The sequence below is a fragment of the Micrasema longulum genome, unplaced genomic scaffold (assembly GCF_059751315.1).
Source record: "Micrasema longulum isolate JH-2025_06_02 unplaced genomic scaffold, ASM5975131v1 h1tg001195l, whole genome shotgun sequence".
Classification (NCBI taxonomy): domain Eukaryota; kingdom Metazoa; phylum Arthropoda; class Insecta; order Trichoptera; family Brachycentridae; genus Micrasema; species Micrasema longulum.
Window position 1 is genome coordinate 2,647 of NW_028278382.1, and position 17,064 is coordinate 19,710.

Sequence of the window (17,064 nt, forward strand, 5' to 3'; positions counted from 1 at the left end):
TTTTCTATTTTAAAATGTTTACATAATCCAATAAAATGTTTTTTAATAAAATTATATGATTCTGTTTTAATACACCTAGAATATGTCCACAAGCTTCTTATTTTCTCAAACTAAACGGTTTGGGTACGCAGTAAAAAAAGTCTAAAGGCAATATGCATATAAATATATTATAAAATAGTACAGTATAATGTGCTATGTTTATTTTCGAATATAAGTACTTTGTTGCATCTATCTATGTAGGTAAACCCGTACCGAGATAGACGAATTTCCTCAACTCTTCCGTCTGTTGACTTTTGTAAAGTAAAATAGGTGAAACTTTTGTCATGTCAGATGAAAGAATTGAGAAAATGTGGATTTCAATGGTTTCAACATAGACAGAATGGCGAATGTTACACAGTGTGTAAAGTGGCCACTTAAACCAACCAATGATAGGTCATATGCCCTGTAAATACCTAGAATTCCATATTTACATCTCAAAAATGTTTTCCCTCTCTGTTGCAACAAATTTAGATCTAAATAATTCCCTAGGGAGGAAATCCGGCCTGTCTGCAAACATTAGGACATTCTCAAAACATTGTTGGATGTTGTAATAATTATCCTACTGTGGGTACAATATTTTTCACTCCGGCCCAATAACTCTTGGACCGTCATCAAGTGTGCCTGTGATCTTGGTATTCTCAGCTTTATCTATCGATTATTTCTATAGTTAACATAAATATATATATATTTTTTTTTTAAATTTATTTATAAAGCCTTACGGATTATTACATTGATTTTACATAAAATAATATAAATATTTTTCATTCATACTCTGTTGTTCAAAATAATATTTTTTACATCTAGCCATACATCAAGATACTCCATACATAGGTCTACTTTGTCTGGTAGTTTATTGTATAATTTCAGTCCCTGGTTCATTAGTCTTGATTGTCCTTGTCTTGTTTTAGAAAGTTGTGACTACGATTTTTTACAAGTTTTAGTTCTTCGTTTACAATTGCATTGGTGGCTAATTTAAGGATAAATTTTAATGATTCTAGTTGAAAGAGTTCAGTTATATTTAATTGCTCAGTTTGTTTCTAGAAAGTTTCTCGTTTCTTCTAAAAAGTTTTCTAGTTGCAGTTAGATAGGGAAGGTCATATACTCACTTTAATATTTTACAACAGAGATGAAGAACATTTTAGATTAGGTTATATAGAAGTCTAGGCATCTACAGGGCTTATGACCTGTCATTGGCTGGTTTAAGTGGCCACTTTACACACTGTGTAACATTCACCATTCTGCCCATATTTGAACATCTATACTGTCTAATGTGTCGTGTTATCGCATGCATCAATAGTCAGAAACGACAAGTGCCAATCTGACCACGGGACATCTGACAGAGCCCGCCGCGAAGAAGTTCGAACATTAAGGTTGGATGATTCCTATTACAAGGTAGGTTGCATTGCATTCATTTGTATTAGGGTTCAGTGGCAAAGTATAAAGATAACTTGCCCACCACATACCGCACACCGCATCTGAGGACAAAAGTCTCCTTGGCAGTTTCCGCATACTCGGAAAATTTGCTCGTTGCCGAACGAGAAAAGCTGCCCGAAGGAGCTCTCTGTAATCTGGTAGCACGAAGGTTATCCAGAAATACATTATATGCACTTCATTGGATTAAGAAAAGAGGGGAGGGAATTCTTCACTGACTGGGATTGAACTGATTGGACATGATTAGTTCGCCGAAATGATTACAAAACTTTTGAAAACCCTTAAAATTCTTATTGGAAGCCACCAGATCTGTATATACGACAGGACCTATAACAGGGCCTCGGATAGTAGCGAGAAACTCTATTCGGTAATCGTAGAAAAAAAGAGATCGCACAAGACCACAGGATGTGTTCAGAAGACTGATTAGGATATCCGCAGCAGCACAAAGGGGAATCAACATTATTGAAAACAAATAATGTTTGATCAAATTTACCATGACCTGATAAAAACTGCGTAGTCCAGTGATCGGGGATAACCCAAGAAGGTTTTAAGCGCTGATGAATTGGGGGGAAAAAAGAAAGGTAACCCTTCCTGAAGGGGAAGATTCCCATCGCGATTGCCAAGCATCAAGAAGAGCATTTAAAGAAAAAAAAATTATATTCGATTGAAACATTCTTTAAGTTGGGAGAAAACGGACGCTATCAGAAGAGTGTCAACAGAGGAATGCTTTCTTTTTAAGTGAAAATTTGCGGATCGTCGCTGGATCTCCAGATTAGCTGGCAATGTATAAAGATAATGCAATTCCAATCACAAATTCCGCGAACCATCAACACCCGCAAATTTGAGCGCCTACCCGCTATCTGGCGAATGACGCAATCACCCACGTTCTGAGTGATCGCGCAGCTTGCCAGATAGCAGATAGACGCTCAAATATTGCGTTTTTTGGTGGTTCTCAGATTTGGCGTTGCTTTTGTGTTATCTTCAGCTTCTTTGCCACCGAACCCCAATACAAATAAATACAATAACCTATCTTGTACTGAAATTCTCGGCACCTTAATGTTCGAACTTCCCTCTCGCGGCAGGCTCTATCAGATCCTGCGACCAGATCGGCACTTGTTGGATTTTTTATTATAAATTCACACAGTGGATTGAAATGACTAATTGATGGCTAAAATTACTTGTTAGCAAACGCGCTGAGAATATCAATATCACATGTACAAGTACATTCGGTCACCGTTCAGTTATTATTGAGCCGGAGAGAAAAAGATTGCACCCACAGTAGGATTATTACAACATTATCACTAGGGCTCAGTAGGTAGCAACAAATTGAACACAGTAACCCAGTGATTGTACAATACACAATAAACATATTACACGTAGCGCAACCACTGAGGATAGTTTTGTACAGGATGATTTCCACTACCAGATTGAACCAAAATAATTAAATGTATACGTATAAAATGAAATGAATCACAAATGAGAAAAAATACTCACAGTATTTCCAGGTCCTTGAACACCTTTAAGAGTTGATCGTCAACGCAGATCAGTTTATTGTTGTCCAATTGGAGATTTCTCAAAGACGTCAGTCCTCGAAGTGCCTTTCTGCTGAGAGACGTTAGTTGATTGTGACTTAAATCCCTGAAAAAAAAAAAAAATAGTTTTACACTCTCAGGGTAATGTGTGATGCATTTTTTTTAGATAGTTGTACAAATAAAATTTGAGCACCTAGTTATACCTTAACTAATAAACAATATTTTTTGCAGACGACCTAAAACTATATCGCTGTGTTTCAAAAATGGATGACTGTAAGCTTCTTCAAAGAGATCTGACCTCTTTTTGTTAATTGATTTATTTATTTCGACGGCTTACGCCTTTGACAAAGTATAAAATAATGCTGAAAAACAATTATAATGAAACAAAACACCTGCACACAATATAGAAAATATATATACATAAAATAAAATCAGCAGAAAATAGAAAATATATATACATAAAATAAAATCAGCAGAAAATAAAGAAATAATAAAGGAAAAATAAATAAAAAAGGATAACATAGGTATGCAGCAAATTTACAATAAATAAAGGGTTCAAAAATAAAAAGTATTGAAGTAACAGAGGCGATGTACCATAGTAGGGGCGAACCGTGTATAGAAGCGATTATGCGCAGCTTACCATTATATTTGACCAACCATAATAATGTTATACTGTAATTTTATTTACAGAAAAACAAATAAGTAATTACTATTTATTTTAAATAATTTCTACCGTTTGTATCTTTAACCTAATATAAAAATTAATATTAATAAATCGCGCCCAGCCCAGCGCCTGCGGTGAGCCAAGAAACTAGCCGATTATTCCAGCTTATTTTTTCATACAAATAAGTATACTTTATTTTGAATGTCTTAACCCCAGTGCGGGTTTTTTCTCCTAGATTAAACTTGCATATTACATAAATTATTTGAAGATTCTTGATTTGGAAAACAGTATTTCAAACATTATTTCTTAAAGGCAATTTTTTTTGAGATGGTACTTTTGACATAAGACCATTTACTTGCATGCGTCATATTGCAAAACATATGGCGCTCAACGCGGCCGTTTTTAGCACTATTAAATTTTACAACTAGTTGACATTTCAATTAAATATTTAATATCAACTGATTTCGTAGTGCTATTTTTTATTTATTTTTTAATGAGTGATGTATAAAAGTAATGGATAATATATCTTTAAAATACAATATATCACGAAGTTACGTCGTTTGAGTTGATTTCATGGATGAGAGTTGTTGTATCACACAGAACCACAGAAAAATATCAATTTATGGTATATTTTATTGGGTATCGGAGTGGCTAGACTAGCACTTCTTAGTGGACAGAGGATTCCTATGCTGGCACTGGCAAGGGCATATCGGACTGTGGCGTCTGAGACTCTTCCTGTGCTTGCAGGAGTTCTCCCGATATATTTTGAGACAAGAGCGGCAGTAGTAAAACGCTCTGTGAGAAGAGGAGAGAATATGGAATACTTTAGTGTTGAGCTGCGCCCTTCCGAGACAAGATTTAGCGTACTATGTGATATTATGCGAGGCGTAACTCTCAATTAATGGCAGAATAGATGGGACATGGCATGTACGGGGAGATAGACGTGGTCTTTTTTACCTTCCATCAGACACAGGATGTGTAGTAAGTTCTTGGTGTTTGACCAGGTTTCGGGACATAGGGAGTTTAGAGACAAGCTTCATAAACTTGGACTTGCCCCCAGCTGTGCTTGCAGAGATAACCATCAATCGGCCGAACACATCCTGTGGCACTGTGTGCTATTAGATGATGCCAGAGATGAGATGCTAAATGGTCTGACAGGGGTCATGTGACCAGCGTGGAATGTGGATCTGATGGTTAACAGTACGAATTTTGCACTCTTCCGTCAGTTTGTCCGGACTTGGGTATCGCGTTGAGAGCTCCTCAGATGCGCGGACGCCTAGGTGGGTCAAATATGGTGGGACAGGCAACTGTTCCTGTGGGATGCTCATTCGGTTGGGACTGTGCTTCCTTCCGAGCAGAACGCACACATTCTTTTGTTTTGTCCTCCCCTTACGGGGGTGGTATTCGGATCCTCCGCCTCTGACCACCCAGGAGTCCTTCTTTATTCAAAGCCGTTCTTTTATTGTAAATATCCGTGTTTTTACTTATGTTTGTTGTGTAAGTTATGTTTGTTATGTTAGTATAGTTTTAAGAAATTGTTTTTGTATATTTGGATACGTTTATTTATGTAAATTGTTTGTGTACATACGTATTTTTTTAATAAAAAAAACAGGGGCATTGAGGGGATCCTGAGGGGTGGGGATGACGTGTTGGCCTTTGTCCATACATCCTCCTCCCCCCTCCTTAATCTGCATAGAGTTTGTATTCCTGGGGAATATTTATAATAACTTTCCTCTATGCGCAGCTGACAGAAAGTCTCCCAGGACTCTATAACAGCTGCGGATGGATGGTGGGCTTAAGGATCTCCCCTCAATGCACCAAGTAGAAGAACACAACATCACCAACCATTTTTTTGCCAATCTTTAAATCAAATATCGGTGACCACTCACCCGCTCACCCCTACAAACAATTTAACGAACGTTTAATCACTCATTCCAAGTGGATGGAGGGTCGGATATATTTGAGGAATCTAGACAGTCATTTTAATGACAAGTCTTGCAGCTACTGAGCGCATGGACGGTTGAGATTCTCGACCCCGTTTACAAAATGTACGTATTTGATAGTTGATAAAATTTACGTATTGAAGCTAGATTACCAATCGTCTTGCAGCTACAAAGCGCATGGACGAGTGAAATCCTAGCAATTTAAAATAATAATTAATTGACAAAAATAAACATTGAGCAGCGCAACAAATCACAACAAGAATAGATAACCTTTTAGAAAAGGGAATATGAGGCATTTATATAGTCATATCCTGTCATTGGCTGGTTTAAGCAGCCACTTTACACTATTTTGCATATGTTTTTTTTTTATTCATTTTTATTTATTCATATGTTTTGCTTACGAACTATAATTAATAATAAAACTAATGTGACCTCACTGGGGTTTCCCGTGCCGAGGACACTTAACAATATACTTTTTCAAATTACATTTGAGAATAAACAAAGAGGACTAACTTAAAAAAACAATGATAATTAACAAATATTCAGACAGTTTTAAAAACAAGGTATTTATGTACATCTATATTATTTATATTACAAAACACACAATGAAATAACAAAAACCTAACATAAGCTATACACTTGTGGAGCAGTTGATTCAATATTGATTTGGGTGAATGAGACAATCCATTTTACTTCTACCCAGCCGCACTATCCATTTTTTTATAGCCTTTTTTAATATTTTCTCCTTACTAATTGTTTTAATGGATAGTGTAAGTAGGTTATAGATTTTAATTGAATAATACTCAAAATCCCTTTGTCCGAAAGTGGTATAAGTTTGTATTTGTTTAAACATCCATATTTCTTCTTTAAATTGTTCTCCATCCCTGTTGTATTTTTTTTAATCTTAATGATTTCCTAGCGGGTGAAATCCAGTATTTTGTCTACAAACATTTGGACACACGCCAAATATTGAGCAGAGTTGATAATTTGTCAAGTGTTCCAATATATAAAGCATTGATTAAACATTGTTACCGTGACATCAGCTGATGGTGTGATAGCTGATAGAGATTACCTGCATTTTTTTACTAAGCAGTGCTCTATGCGCCTTTCTGTGCGGTGGTATGGCGATTGTAAATGTAGCTATTATGGTTCCTTTTAAAAGGCTTTCCGTGATTATATTTTATGCTCGTTCGTTTCAAAGGGAACTGGAGAAAACGGCCACCGTAATAACGAGATGAGGAGCGTCCCCGATAAGGTACGGAAGTTCATAATTGGACTATAGAAAACACTTCCAGCGAACCTTTTGAGGGACGCTTTGAGCACAAAAGGGCCTTTGAGAGATTCAGCACAACTTAGTATTGATATAATATATCGCCCGTGTAGTGAGAAAACCCTGTAAATGTCTTAATTTGAGAAAACAAGTTTAAAATGTTTTGTGTCATTTTTCGAGCCTTATCAACTGATAAATCAATAATCCTCTCCGAGGTTAAATTTCATAGTTATCTAAGATCTTACTTCTTCTTCTAAATGGCGATGTTCGTATGTGCGTCCCGAATAGACTAAAAAACTATTAGGCTGATGCCCCCACGGTGTTTTAGAAATTAATGAGCATTATTATTTTTATTATGGATAACTTATACACCGCCATTTTCGTAATATAATACCTCAAGGGCGCTTTACATAGTGATTCTATAGAAGAATACATTTAATTGAAGCTTTTAAATTTGGATTTAATTAAAACAATTTATTTTGTTGTCACATGCTACGGATTTATTCAAATGATTTAGAGAACAAGTGGGTTTTGAGTATCTTCCGAAATATCACTTCAGTTTCACAGCCTCGCACCTCTGCTGGGAGAACATTCCATGCCGTAGGGCCTGCGATCGCAAATGCGCGTTCACTAAATTTAATGCGCTGTTTGCGTAGAGGTAAAATAACTTTTCCTCTCGCCGTAGATGTATGTAGCTGATCTAAGCGTGAGACGCCTGTCAGCTAGTTCATCTGGAATGCATAGTTCCCTTAGATATTCCGGAGCAGAGTTGTGCAGTGACTTATACACAAGCCAATATAGTTTGTATTCGGCCCTCTGTGGAAAACGTAGCCAGCGTAATTCCCGAAGTAGTGGAGTGATATGACTGAACTTAGAAATTCCGAAAATAAGTCTCGCTGCGGCATTCAATACAGACTGTAGGCGAGTCATTTTGTTCATCGGTAGACCTGCGTAGATACCATTGCAATAATCGACTCTAGACACTACAAACGCATTTATTAATTGACGGGTGGCATCAACCGGCAAATTTGCATTGTCCTGGGTATTTTTATAGCTGTTAAAATGTTCAACTAATGGGTAGAAAAGTTAGGAGTTAAACATTTCAACTTGAAAAGGTAATAGTTTTTAAGGCGTTCTGTGAAAATTTGTTAGGCTGGATTTACTTAGGGGGGGTTTGAAATTAAGATATTACCACTTGTTCTAGGTCGCGTACTTATTTATATATTTATTTGACACTTTATATACATATACAATATATATACATATAAGGGCGGGCATATTGCCTTAAGGCAACTTCTTCCTACCTACCCAAACCGTTCAGTTTGAGAAAATTATAAATACACTCACGTTTTTTGACGTAAAAATACCATTATGTATGTTGTCTTTATAAATTTGAAGAAAACGACCAAAAAAGCTGGTCATCTGTTGAATCAAAGAACGAATCGAGCCAATTTTCTATGGCTCGGACTGAAGTGAAGCGTATTTCGGAATGTGCATTCTGCATCGACTGTAGCAAGTAATCAGTAAGTTGTCGGTAGAGCCCTCCAGTAATGAATGATTTCACCCGATTTCAGAAGCTCGTAACTCCCTTCTGGTCTTCATCTTAGAACTTTGTCGGCTGTCCAGGCCGCTCTTTGTCTTTGATATCGAAATTGCCACTTTTACACTGTGATTTCGCAAGAGCATGTTCTTCATACAATTCCACGAGCAAACGATGACTTTCGGCTGCATTATTATTTGCAAAAGGTGCAAAACTTCCTGTAAATGCTGTTTTTTGGCCAATTTTCAAAATTTTCCGTGCTTGAAAAAAATACGACGCGCGCAAGCAAATCAAAAACTGTTGATTGATTTTGACAGCTTATAAATAGAGCTTTAAAATGACAAATATGTCGATGATTTGCTACAGCGCATACACAAGTGTCGTCATCTAGTGTCAAATTCCGATTTTTAAGTTTTATTATTGTATTTTATTTTTTTATATCTTAGTATTAGTCCTATTTTAAATATGTTTTCTTTCTAAATTTATTTCAACAGAGAGGGAAAAAGTTTTCGAGAAGGGAATATGGAAGTCTAGGCATTTACAGGGCTTATGACCTGTCATTGGCTGGTTTAAGTGGCCACTTTACACACTGTGTAACATTCACCATTCTGCCCATGTTTGAACATCCACATTTCCTCAACTCTTCCATCTGTTGACTTTCGTGAAGTAAAAGAGTGTGTAAAGTGGCCACTTAAACCAGCCGATGACAGGTCATAAGCCCTGTAAATGCCTAGACTTCCATATTCCCTTCTCGAAAACTTTTTCCCTCTCTGTTGAAATAAATTTAAATACGAACAACTCCCTAGGGAGGAAATCCAGCCAGTCTGCAAGCATTTGGACATAATCAAACATGTTTTCTCTCCCTAACACACACAAACCCCATCTCTTCTCTACTCCCGTAGGCACGCCCACTCTACCCTCACTGTGAAAAATTTATATATGTTATGTTAGTTTGTATTTTTTTTAAATATTTATTTTTATTCAAGTAGGTAAAAATGAACAGAAAATATAGCAGGAAAAAAAATTAAACCCACTTAACCGCGAAACCGGCTTGTCAGCAGGTTTTTTATTTTTCCTGTACAAAGAAAAACGTCAGAGAAATAACATAAATTTAAAAAGTAATATAAAAAATTATTAAGAACTAAACGCCTGAAGAAGGCATAGTTTACCGAAACAAGTTAGTGGCCAATTTTTTTTTAAAAAAGTAGTACATAAAAACAAAGTGATTTTATTTTAATATATTAAAATTTAAGTTATATATTAATTTTACGTGACTTTCTTTTTCTCTTCCTTTTCCTATTATATAATTAATCTGTTATGTATATTTTGTAATGTACTGAGATTTGAGAACGAATTGGATACTCAGAAATGTTCTCAATGTAAATAAAATAAATGTAATAAATGAATGAAAAATAAACGAGTCGTCTCTCTATTTTTGAAATTCACCGACGGGTTGTGTATTCATTTGCTATTTTTCTTGAATATTTTTTTTAATAGGCATGATTCAGTTACATTATAATATAATGCAGTGCCGTATACACCATTACGTGTAGATAAGGGAAACACGTCCCCACACCAGCGCGTTTTTACCAATTAAAACAGCTGTGTGTTTTTTGTTCATACATTGTGAAAGTAATATGGCGAGCGGCGGATTCAAAATGGCCGCCGCTTTCTGTCAAATCAAATTATGCAAATGACGTTAGTAACATGGAACATGTCTGTTTTTTACGCAAATTACTGTATTAAATGGTTACACACAGACAGATACCCAACCGTCAACCTCAACCATAATACAAAATACTCCAGTAGGGATCTGATATTAAGAAAAGGGGTCAACATTGTTCTGGCATCGAGGCAATATGTACTCGTTAGGCTACGGCTACCTTCATCGGTATATACTGAGACGGTATAAACTATTATCGATATTTATGTATGAACATGTGGCAACCGGTAATTAAACATGTTCAGATAAAAAATTGTCAACAAATTCTATTTTCCATACATAAAACTTAATTTTACTTTGTATATAAAATTAAACATAAATTTTAACTCCCATCAGAATACGTACCCTGTAGCTCAATCACAAATAACTATCGAGTGCTAATAAGCGACGTGATAACAATTTCACACCGTGGTTGTTTATCGTATTCGCGATCGCAATGGAACATCCGTGAACACCTCATATTAAATGCCAAAATATTGACGTTTTGCGTCATATAATCCTGCTGCGCAATCACATATTTCAAATGCACCGGTGTAAATATGGAAAATATTTCAAAACTTCTATTTTTATGAATTTATTTATTATTTATCACGCTATTTATTGCATTTAGCCGGCGATTGGTGAGCCAAATGTCAAGAAAAGCAGTCGCCATAGTAATTGTAATTTACTTTTCACTTTTTTGTATTAGATACTCCTTACTATTTTGCAAATGCAATAAATTTTATTATTTTTTATAGTAAGCACCGATTTTTCGCCAGTAAACTGTATTTATTTACGAGGAAAACAATAAACAAACCGACACGAGCGTTGACTTAGAGATTACACACGCGTTGACTTATGACTGCGATAACTTAAGCATGTTCATTATTGTTCATTGTGATCGCTGAAATGCTTAGCATGTTTTTAAGCACGTCGATAGTTATTTGTGATTGAGCTACTGGTAGGGGAATTGGATCAGCCGGATGAATCTCAACCACACACGATAAAGGTCTCAGCTCCTTTACTTCACAAACGTCAAAAGATGGAAGAGTTAAGAAAATGTGAATGTTAATTCATGGGCTGGATGGTGAACGTTACACAGCGTGTAAAGTGGCCACTTAAACCAGTTCCCCTCTCTGTTACAATAAAAATAATCTTTTATTTTGATATATATTATTTTTGCATGTACCTAGTACTTATAAACAGCTTTCCTAATCAGAAACCTCACCGCACGCCCCTGATATTTATGTAACATTAATTATTTATTGAGGCACTAATCCCAACTCCATGGATTGTTAATCCCAACTCCATATTGTTATTAGGAAGTAAAAGTTTTTAAAGTTGCGAGATATGAAGTATACAGACGATGCGGATGAGAGGTCTATCGGTGATTTTTAGGAAAAGCTGAAAAATTGCAAGAAAACTCTACCCGTCTGAGTCTTCATATTAATACCAAAAACACTCTGATTATGTGCAACAAATCCTGTCCCGACCCTGATCAGCCTCTCTTTAACAATGGACAGAGGATCGAGAAAATTGCCAGCTTTTTATACTTGATAGTCCACATAACTGAGGATGGATGCATGCACAAAAAGCTCGCTACCAGCCCTTTTAACATGATGCGTGTTGTCTGAAACTCTAGTCAACACTTAGTCAAAACGAAATGTTGATTATTCGATTCTTGTATAATGCCAGTGCGAATCTTTGCATCTTACCAAAGCTCAGAACACCAAACTTCTGAGTTTTGAGATTAAGTGCTTGAGAAGAATATTAGGCATAAAGTGGTTCGATTTTATGACTAACGTCGAAGTCCGAGAACAAACGCAGCAACATCTTATAACGAGCGTCTTAAAAATGCGGTGGTGGACCTGGCTCGGACACATATTGCGCCAGCCTCGAGAGAATCTAAACCCAAGTTGGAATTTTTTTGAAAATCTTTCAGCTTTATTCGACGGAATTAAGGGGCGCTGGATTGACGCGGGAGGAGGCGAGAGTGCTGGCTGGCGACGAAGTCTCCCGGAGGCAACTGGTGATGTCCACTTAGGATCGGATGTGAAAATAAGAAGATAAGGAAAATAGTTTCTAAGGTGTTCTGTGAATTTTTACTTTAATATGTTAAGTTCACTATACATATTAAAGTATGAGAAATGTGGAATCAGATAATGTGTTTGAAAGAAGAGAGAAAGAGGAACCAAGGAAAGAAAGGGTATAAAAATATATATTTAAAAAAATAAAAATACAATCAGTTCAGGATTCTGAGGATATATAGTCATGTTTCAGGCGTTTCTGGAAAGTGGCTAGTGAAAGTGTATTTTTTAAAAAAGATGTAGCTCATTCCAAAGTCAAGCACCTTGAACAGAAAAGGAATAGCTGAATAATTATGTGCTATTTCAAGGTTCCAGTCTTTTGACCTAATAAAGCTCAGCTCAAATCAAGTGATGGTTATTACTAGAGTCCTTACAGGACACTGCAGATTGAACAAACATCTTGCTAAAGTGAACCTTTCCGAAACTTCTAGATGGAGGTTCTACAGTGCATATGAGGAAATAGCTATACATATTCTATATTAATGTGATGCTTTACATCATAAAAGGCGCCTCGGTGGACCACTGGTTAAACCTGTGGATGTTAAAGAGCTCGCCCTTTACCTAATAACCCAACATTTTACGGATCTGGGCTTGGAAGGGGAGATTTAGCAAAATGTAATCTCTCGCCTTCCACACAATAGCCGGGCTTATTAAGAACCTGCGCTCGGAGGGCGAGAACTATTCACAGGGATCCGTCACAATAGATCTTCACAGGTCGCAGTGACGCCAGGAGCTTGCATAGCACTGATTCCTACCACTAAAAATATAAATAAGCTCATTTTAAAGTCTAGTATCTTAAACGAAAAAGGAATAGCTGAAAAATTATGTGATATTTCGAGGTTCCAGTGTGGTTTCAAAATTTTGGTGTCAAAGTTTGTATTATTTCTATAATATAGTTGAGTATTTGTTAAGTTGTCTAACCATCTAGGAAATATGTAACTTCTACACCAAACTAGTACGGTATTCTTTTGATTGTCCCAGTACGTGATGCGGCGTACCGCAGGGATCCCTCCTAGAACCAACATAGTTTACGTTATATTGAGAAACCGAGCGTAGGTTGGGAAGCCCGTAACTTAATTTGAAACTTTTCCTCTTTCAAAGGGAAGACTAAAATTCCTATGAACTTTCCAGAGCCGAAACTTACCCAAAAAAATAACGAAAAGAGGAAAAACAGTAGTTTTAGATTTAAGGTACTAGAAGCAGACTTGAGAATATACGATACCTAAATAAGGTTTACATAAAAACCTACAATTTTGATAAGATCAACAATGTTTTGAGTATGTCCAAATGTTTGTAGGCAAGGCTGGATTTCACTTCGTAGGGAGTTTATTTAGATCAACATATTACAATAGAGATGGAGAGTGTTTTACAGAAGGTAATATGGAAGTCTAGACATCAACTTTTATTGACCACTTTATATGTAATGTAATGTAATCTTTAAAATCTTTAAAATTCTGTAATTTTTGTAATCTTTAAAATTCTGCCTATATTGCGATTTGGTTGACGGATATTGGAAGTAAGGAATCAGAAAAAAATTTATGTTTATTAATATAAGTACTATGCGATTTTATGCATTCAGAAATGTTTTGAGTTTGTCAAAACTTTTCTAGACAATAACTAGATTCAACCCCCTAAGGAGCTGTTTATATTAACATATTACAACAGAGATGAAGAACTTTTTAGGGAACATAGTAAGGAAATAAAGAAATCTAGGCATTATGTCTGGACTTCTATATTTCCTTTTAGGCGTATCAAGGCGTAAAAATTTTGCCACTATAAAAAAACAAATTTAGTTATTATATTTTTTCGATTTGTTTTACCATCTTCCTAGGTGTATGTTGTAACGAATTCATTCCTATACGTAGGTACAATATGTCAACTAGCCCTGTATTCGCGGCACATTTGCAATGTTGTCAGAATTGCTTTTTCCGACCAAAGGGACAAAAACTCTCTCTCGAAAAAATCCGCTGGCGAAGGAGGTCAAGATTTGGAGAGCTGATCTCATAAGCCTTTACCGCAACGTGGGAATCTCAAATCAAGAGATGTAAGCCCAAACCAACCCGCAGGGCGTCAATTTTTGACGTAAGTCCACGTTATTTTATTTTTTGCTATCGCGTAAACTCCAAGACCGATTTTTCTTTATTTAAACGGGCCCTTTCTTTACCACGTGCTACTTGACCACGCGAAAACCTGACCTCAACTTTTCAACATTATATCATATCATTTAAATCCTCGTGTTCGGACAAACTCTCAATCAAATCCATATCTGCCTACCGGTTCTTCCCATTTCCTAGTGCACTCCACGCAACGATAATTTTGCGTGTGAGTGCCGTCAACAACATTAAAATGACAGTACTAATCGCACCTCAACCAAGTGAAGTGTAAATAAATGAAGAAAAAAATACTAATCAGTAAAAAATAACTTTTCGACTTGTTTTTAGTCCTAGGATAGTTATGCTTTCTTCCAGTTTTAGCTTACCGGGGTCAAACTAGCGAATAAAAGCTAATGCTGATGGAAAGCATTTGTAAAATGGGCCTTTTGCACTATTCGTGTACAATTGTAACATCAGATAGACCTCTAATTCATTTTTAAATAACATTATTATACATAACTAACTATCTATAGCCTTATCTATCTTACCCCTACAACTCTGCACTCAAAGCACTCGAGACTCGGTCGCCCTCTCATCTTTTGTTACTGTGAAGAGGGGTTAAAACCGCGTCTCGCGATCTGACAATATACATTTTTTTGAAAACCGAGTGAGCTTTGTTAAATTCATTTTGCTATTTCTGATCTTTGCATTAAAATCTACATTGGCAAACAAATGTTTGTAGCAGAAGGCAAAACTAGCTGTTCACAGTGGACTTCCGGTGATAACCCAAATGCATGGGAGCGAAGTATGAAATTGAAAAAATCATGATGAAAATAGGTTAAATGCCGTCGAAATGCGATCACTCGAGCGAATGAATGTGTGGTAAAACGATGTACGATAGATGCACAAATGTCGAGATCCGTGCACTACGTACGGCTGAGACAAGCATTATCGACAAAATCAAGAAAGGGACGCTGCGTTGGTTCGGACACGTAGAGCGAATGGGAACAACGGACACGTAGAGCGAAAAGGATCTACGATGAAAATTTTGATGGATGCAGAAATGAGGAAGAACGAGAATGCATGCATGCAAAGAAAAAGTAATGTGGCATTCTATCCTCTCTGCCTACCTCCTATAGAGAAACAGCTGAATGGTTTGATTGTTTGTTTTTAAATCATCTCTTTTATCAATTTTAATTTTATATTCAAATTAGTGGCTAAGAACAAAGTACTTTTATTTATTTCATCATCTTTTTTATATTTCGAATTCATATTCGCGGTTTTTCTAAATAAAATAAAATTTTCAATCAAATAAAAAGCACGATTCTATGACCGCGGGCCGGTGTTCGATGTCCCCGTCAAGTCTATAATCGAATTATCGTGTGCCCTACGCCACTTACAGCCAAAACCACGGCGCATATTAATGGCCAGGGGTTCTCAACATAGGATTCCGAAACAATTATAAAAATTCAATGATTGAAATTAAAAAATAGGCACTATTGTGAATGTTATACAGTGTGTAGTGACCCCTAAACCAGCCAATGACAGGTCATAAGCTCTGTAAATGCCTAGACACCTATGTTTTCTTCTCTAAAATGTTCTTCAACTCCGTTGTAAGCGAATAAGATTTTTTTCAAATAAAAAAACTGTCATCATCATTCCCTGTCCGCACCTAATGATGCATAGGGCAACGCATCGGTGCACCAATCACAGGTTTTCTTGATTATTTTTCGTTGCGCGAATGTAAGATGATCAGTCTTACGCTTCGGTGCAAGTCCAAGGAATCAATTTCATGCCAACCATGTCGGGGTTCGAACCCGAGACCTCTTGCATGGTGGGCGAACGCGGTGATCACTACGCCACGAGGCCGACAAACACTTAGTCATTTTGTTTATAAACTTAAGCGGATGCTTGATTTTTTACAAAAAGAAAAACTTATTAAACTAGATTTTTTTTTTCAATTTCTATTTCTGAAAGAACTCCGCGTGTGATGTCAAAGATTCGATTGGTTCGTTTACGGTAAGAAACCGGATATCTTTCACAGCTCTCTTATTATTGGTTGATTCATATGAACCAGTGACGTCAGGGATTTTTCGGAGTCAATGTACACCATAAATATTTACGTAACCATGCGTATAAAGTTAACAGTTCAATCGTCAGTTTGATCGCTTTTATTAAAATGATGCTAAGTAACGATTCTTATATCTCAGACTCTAAAATTTAATTATTTTTATTTTTATTAACATATACAATATAAATACGTATAAGGGAGGGCATATTGCCTCATGGCAATTTCTTCCTACCTACCCATACCGTTCAGCTGAAGACAATTACAAGTACACGGACTTTGGACATTAGCGTGGGCCAAAGATGTATGAAGTTTTTTATTTTTTTAGACATCAAAGTGAAAGAGATCTAAAAAGATGCATTTTGAATTACATTGAACGGAAAAGTTATTTTAAAAAATATTCCATACTTATTTTGGGCCTCAACCGAGGTTTGAAGTTTATAACTGTCTGAACACTTTGTTAAATATCTTCTTCTTCTTTTCCACATCCGCTCCTAAGTGGAGCATGTGGACATCACCAGTTGCCTCCAGGAGACCCTATCACCAGCCAGCACTCTCGTCTCTTCCCATGTCAATCTAGCGCCCCTTAATTCCGCCGAATAAAGTCTAAAGATCGTTATCGACGGCCTTCCAGGACGGCGTGAGCCCGCAGGTTTAAAGAAGAGGCAACTCGGGTTTAGGTTCTCCCGAGGCAT

The 17,064-nt window shown here is 36.5% G+C and overlaps 1 protein-coding gene across 1 annotated transcript in view; it reads right to left on the bottom strand.

The window, feature by feature from the left end:
* Window positions 1-2,030: 2,030 nt before the first annotated feature.
* The window catches only part of LOC148276556 (uncharacterized), a 167,486-nt gene continuing 152,452 nt past the window's right edge, over window positions 2,031-17,064 (bottom strand). The window contains exon 5 of the mRNA XM_088234094.1: window positions 2,031-3,108. Coding sequence (XP_088090220.1) covers window positions 2,961-3,108 — 148 coding nt within the window. The 3' untranslated portion in view covers window positions 2,031-2,960. The remainder of the gene's footprint in view (window positions 3,109-17,064) is intronic.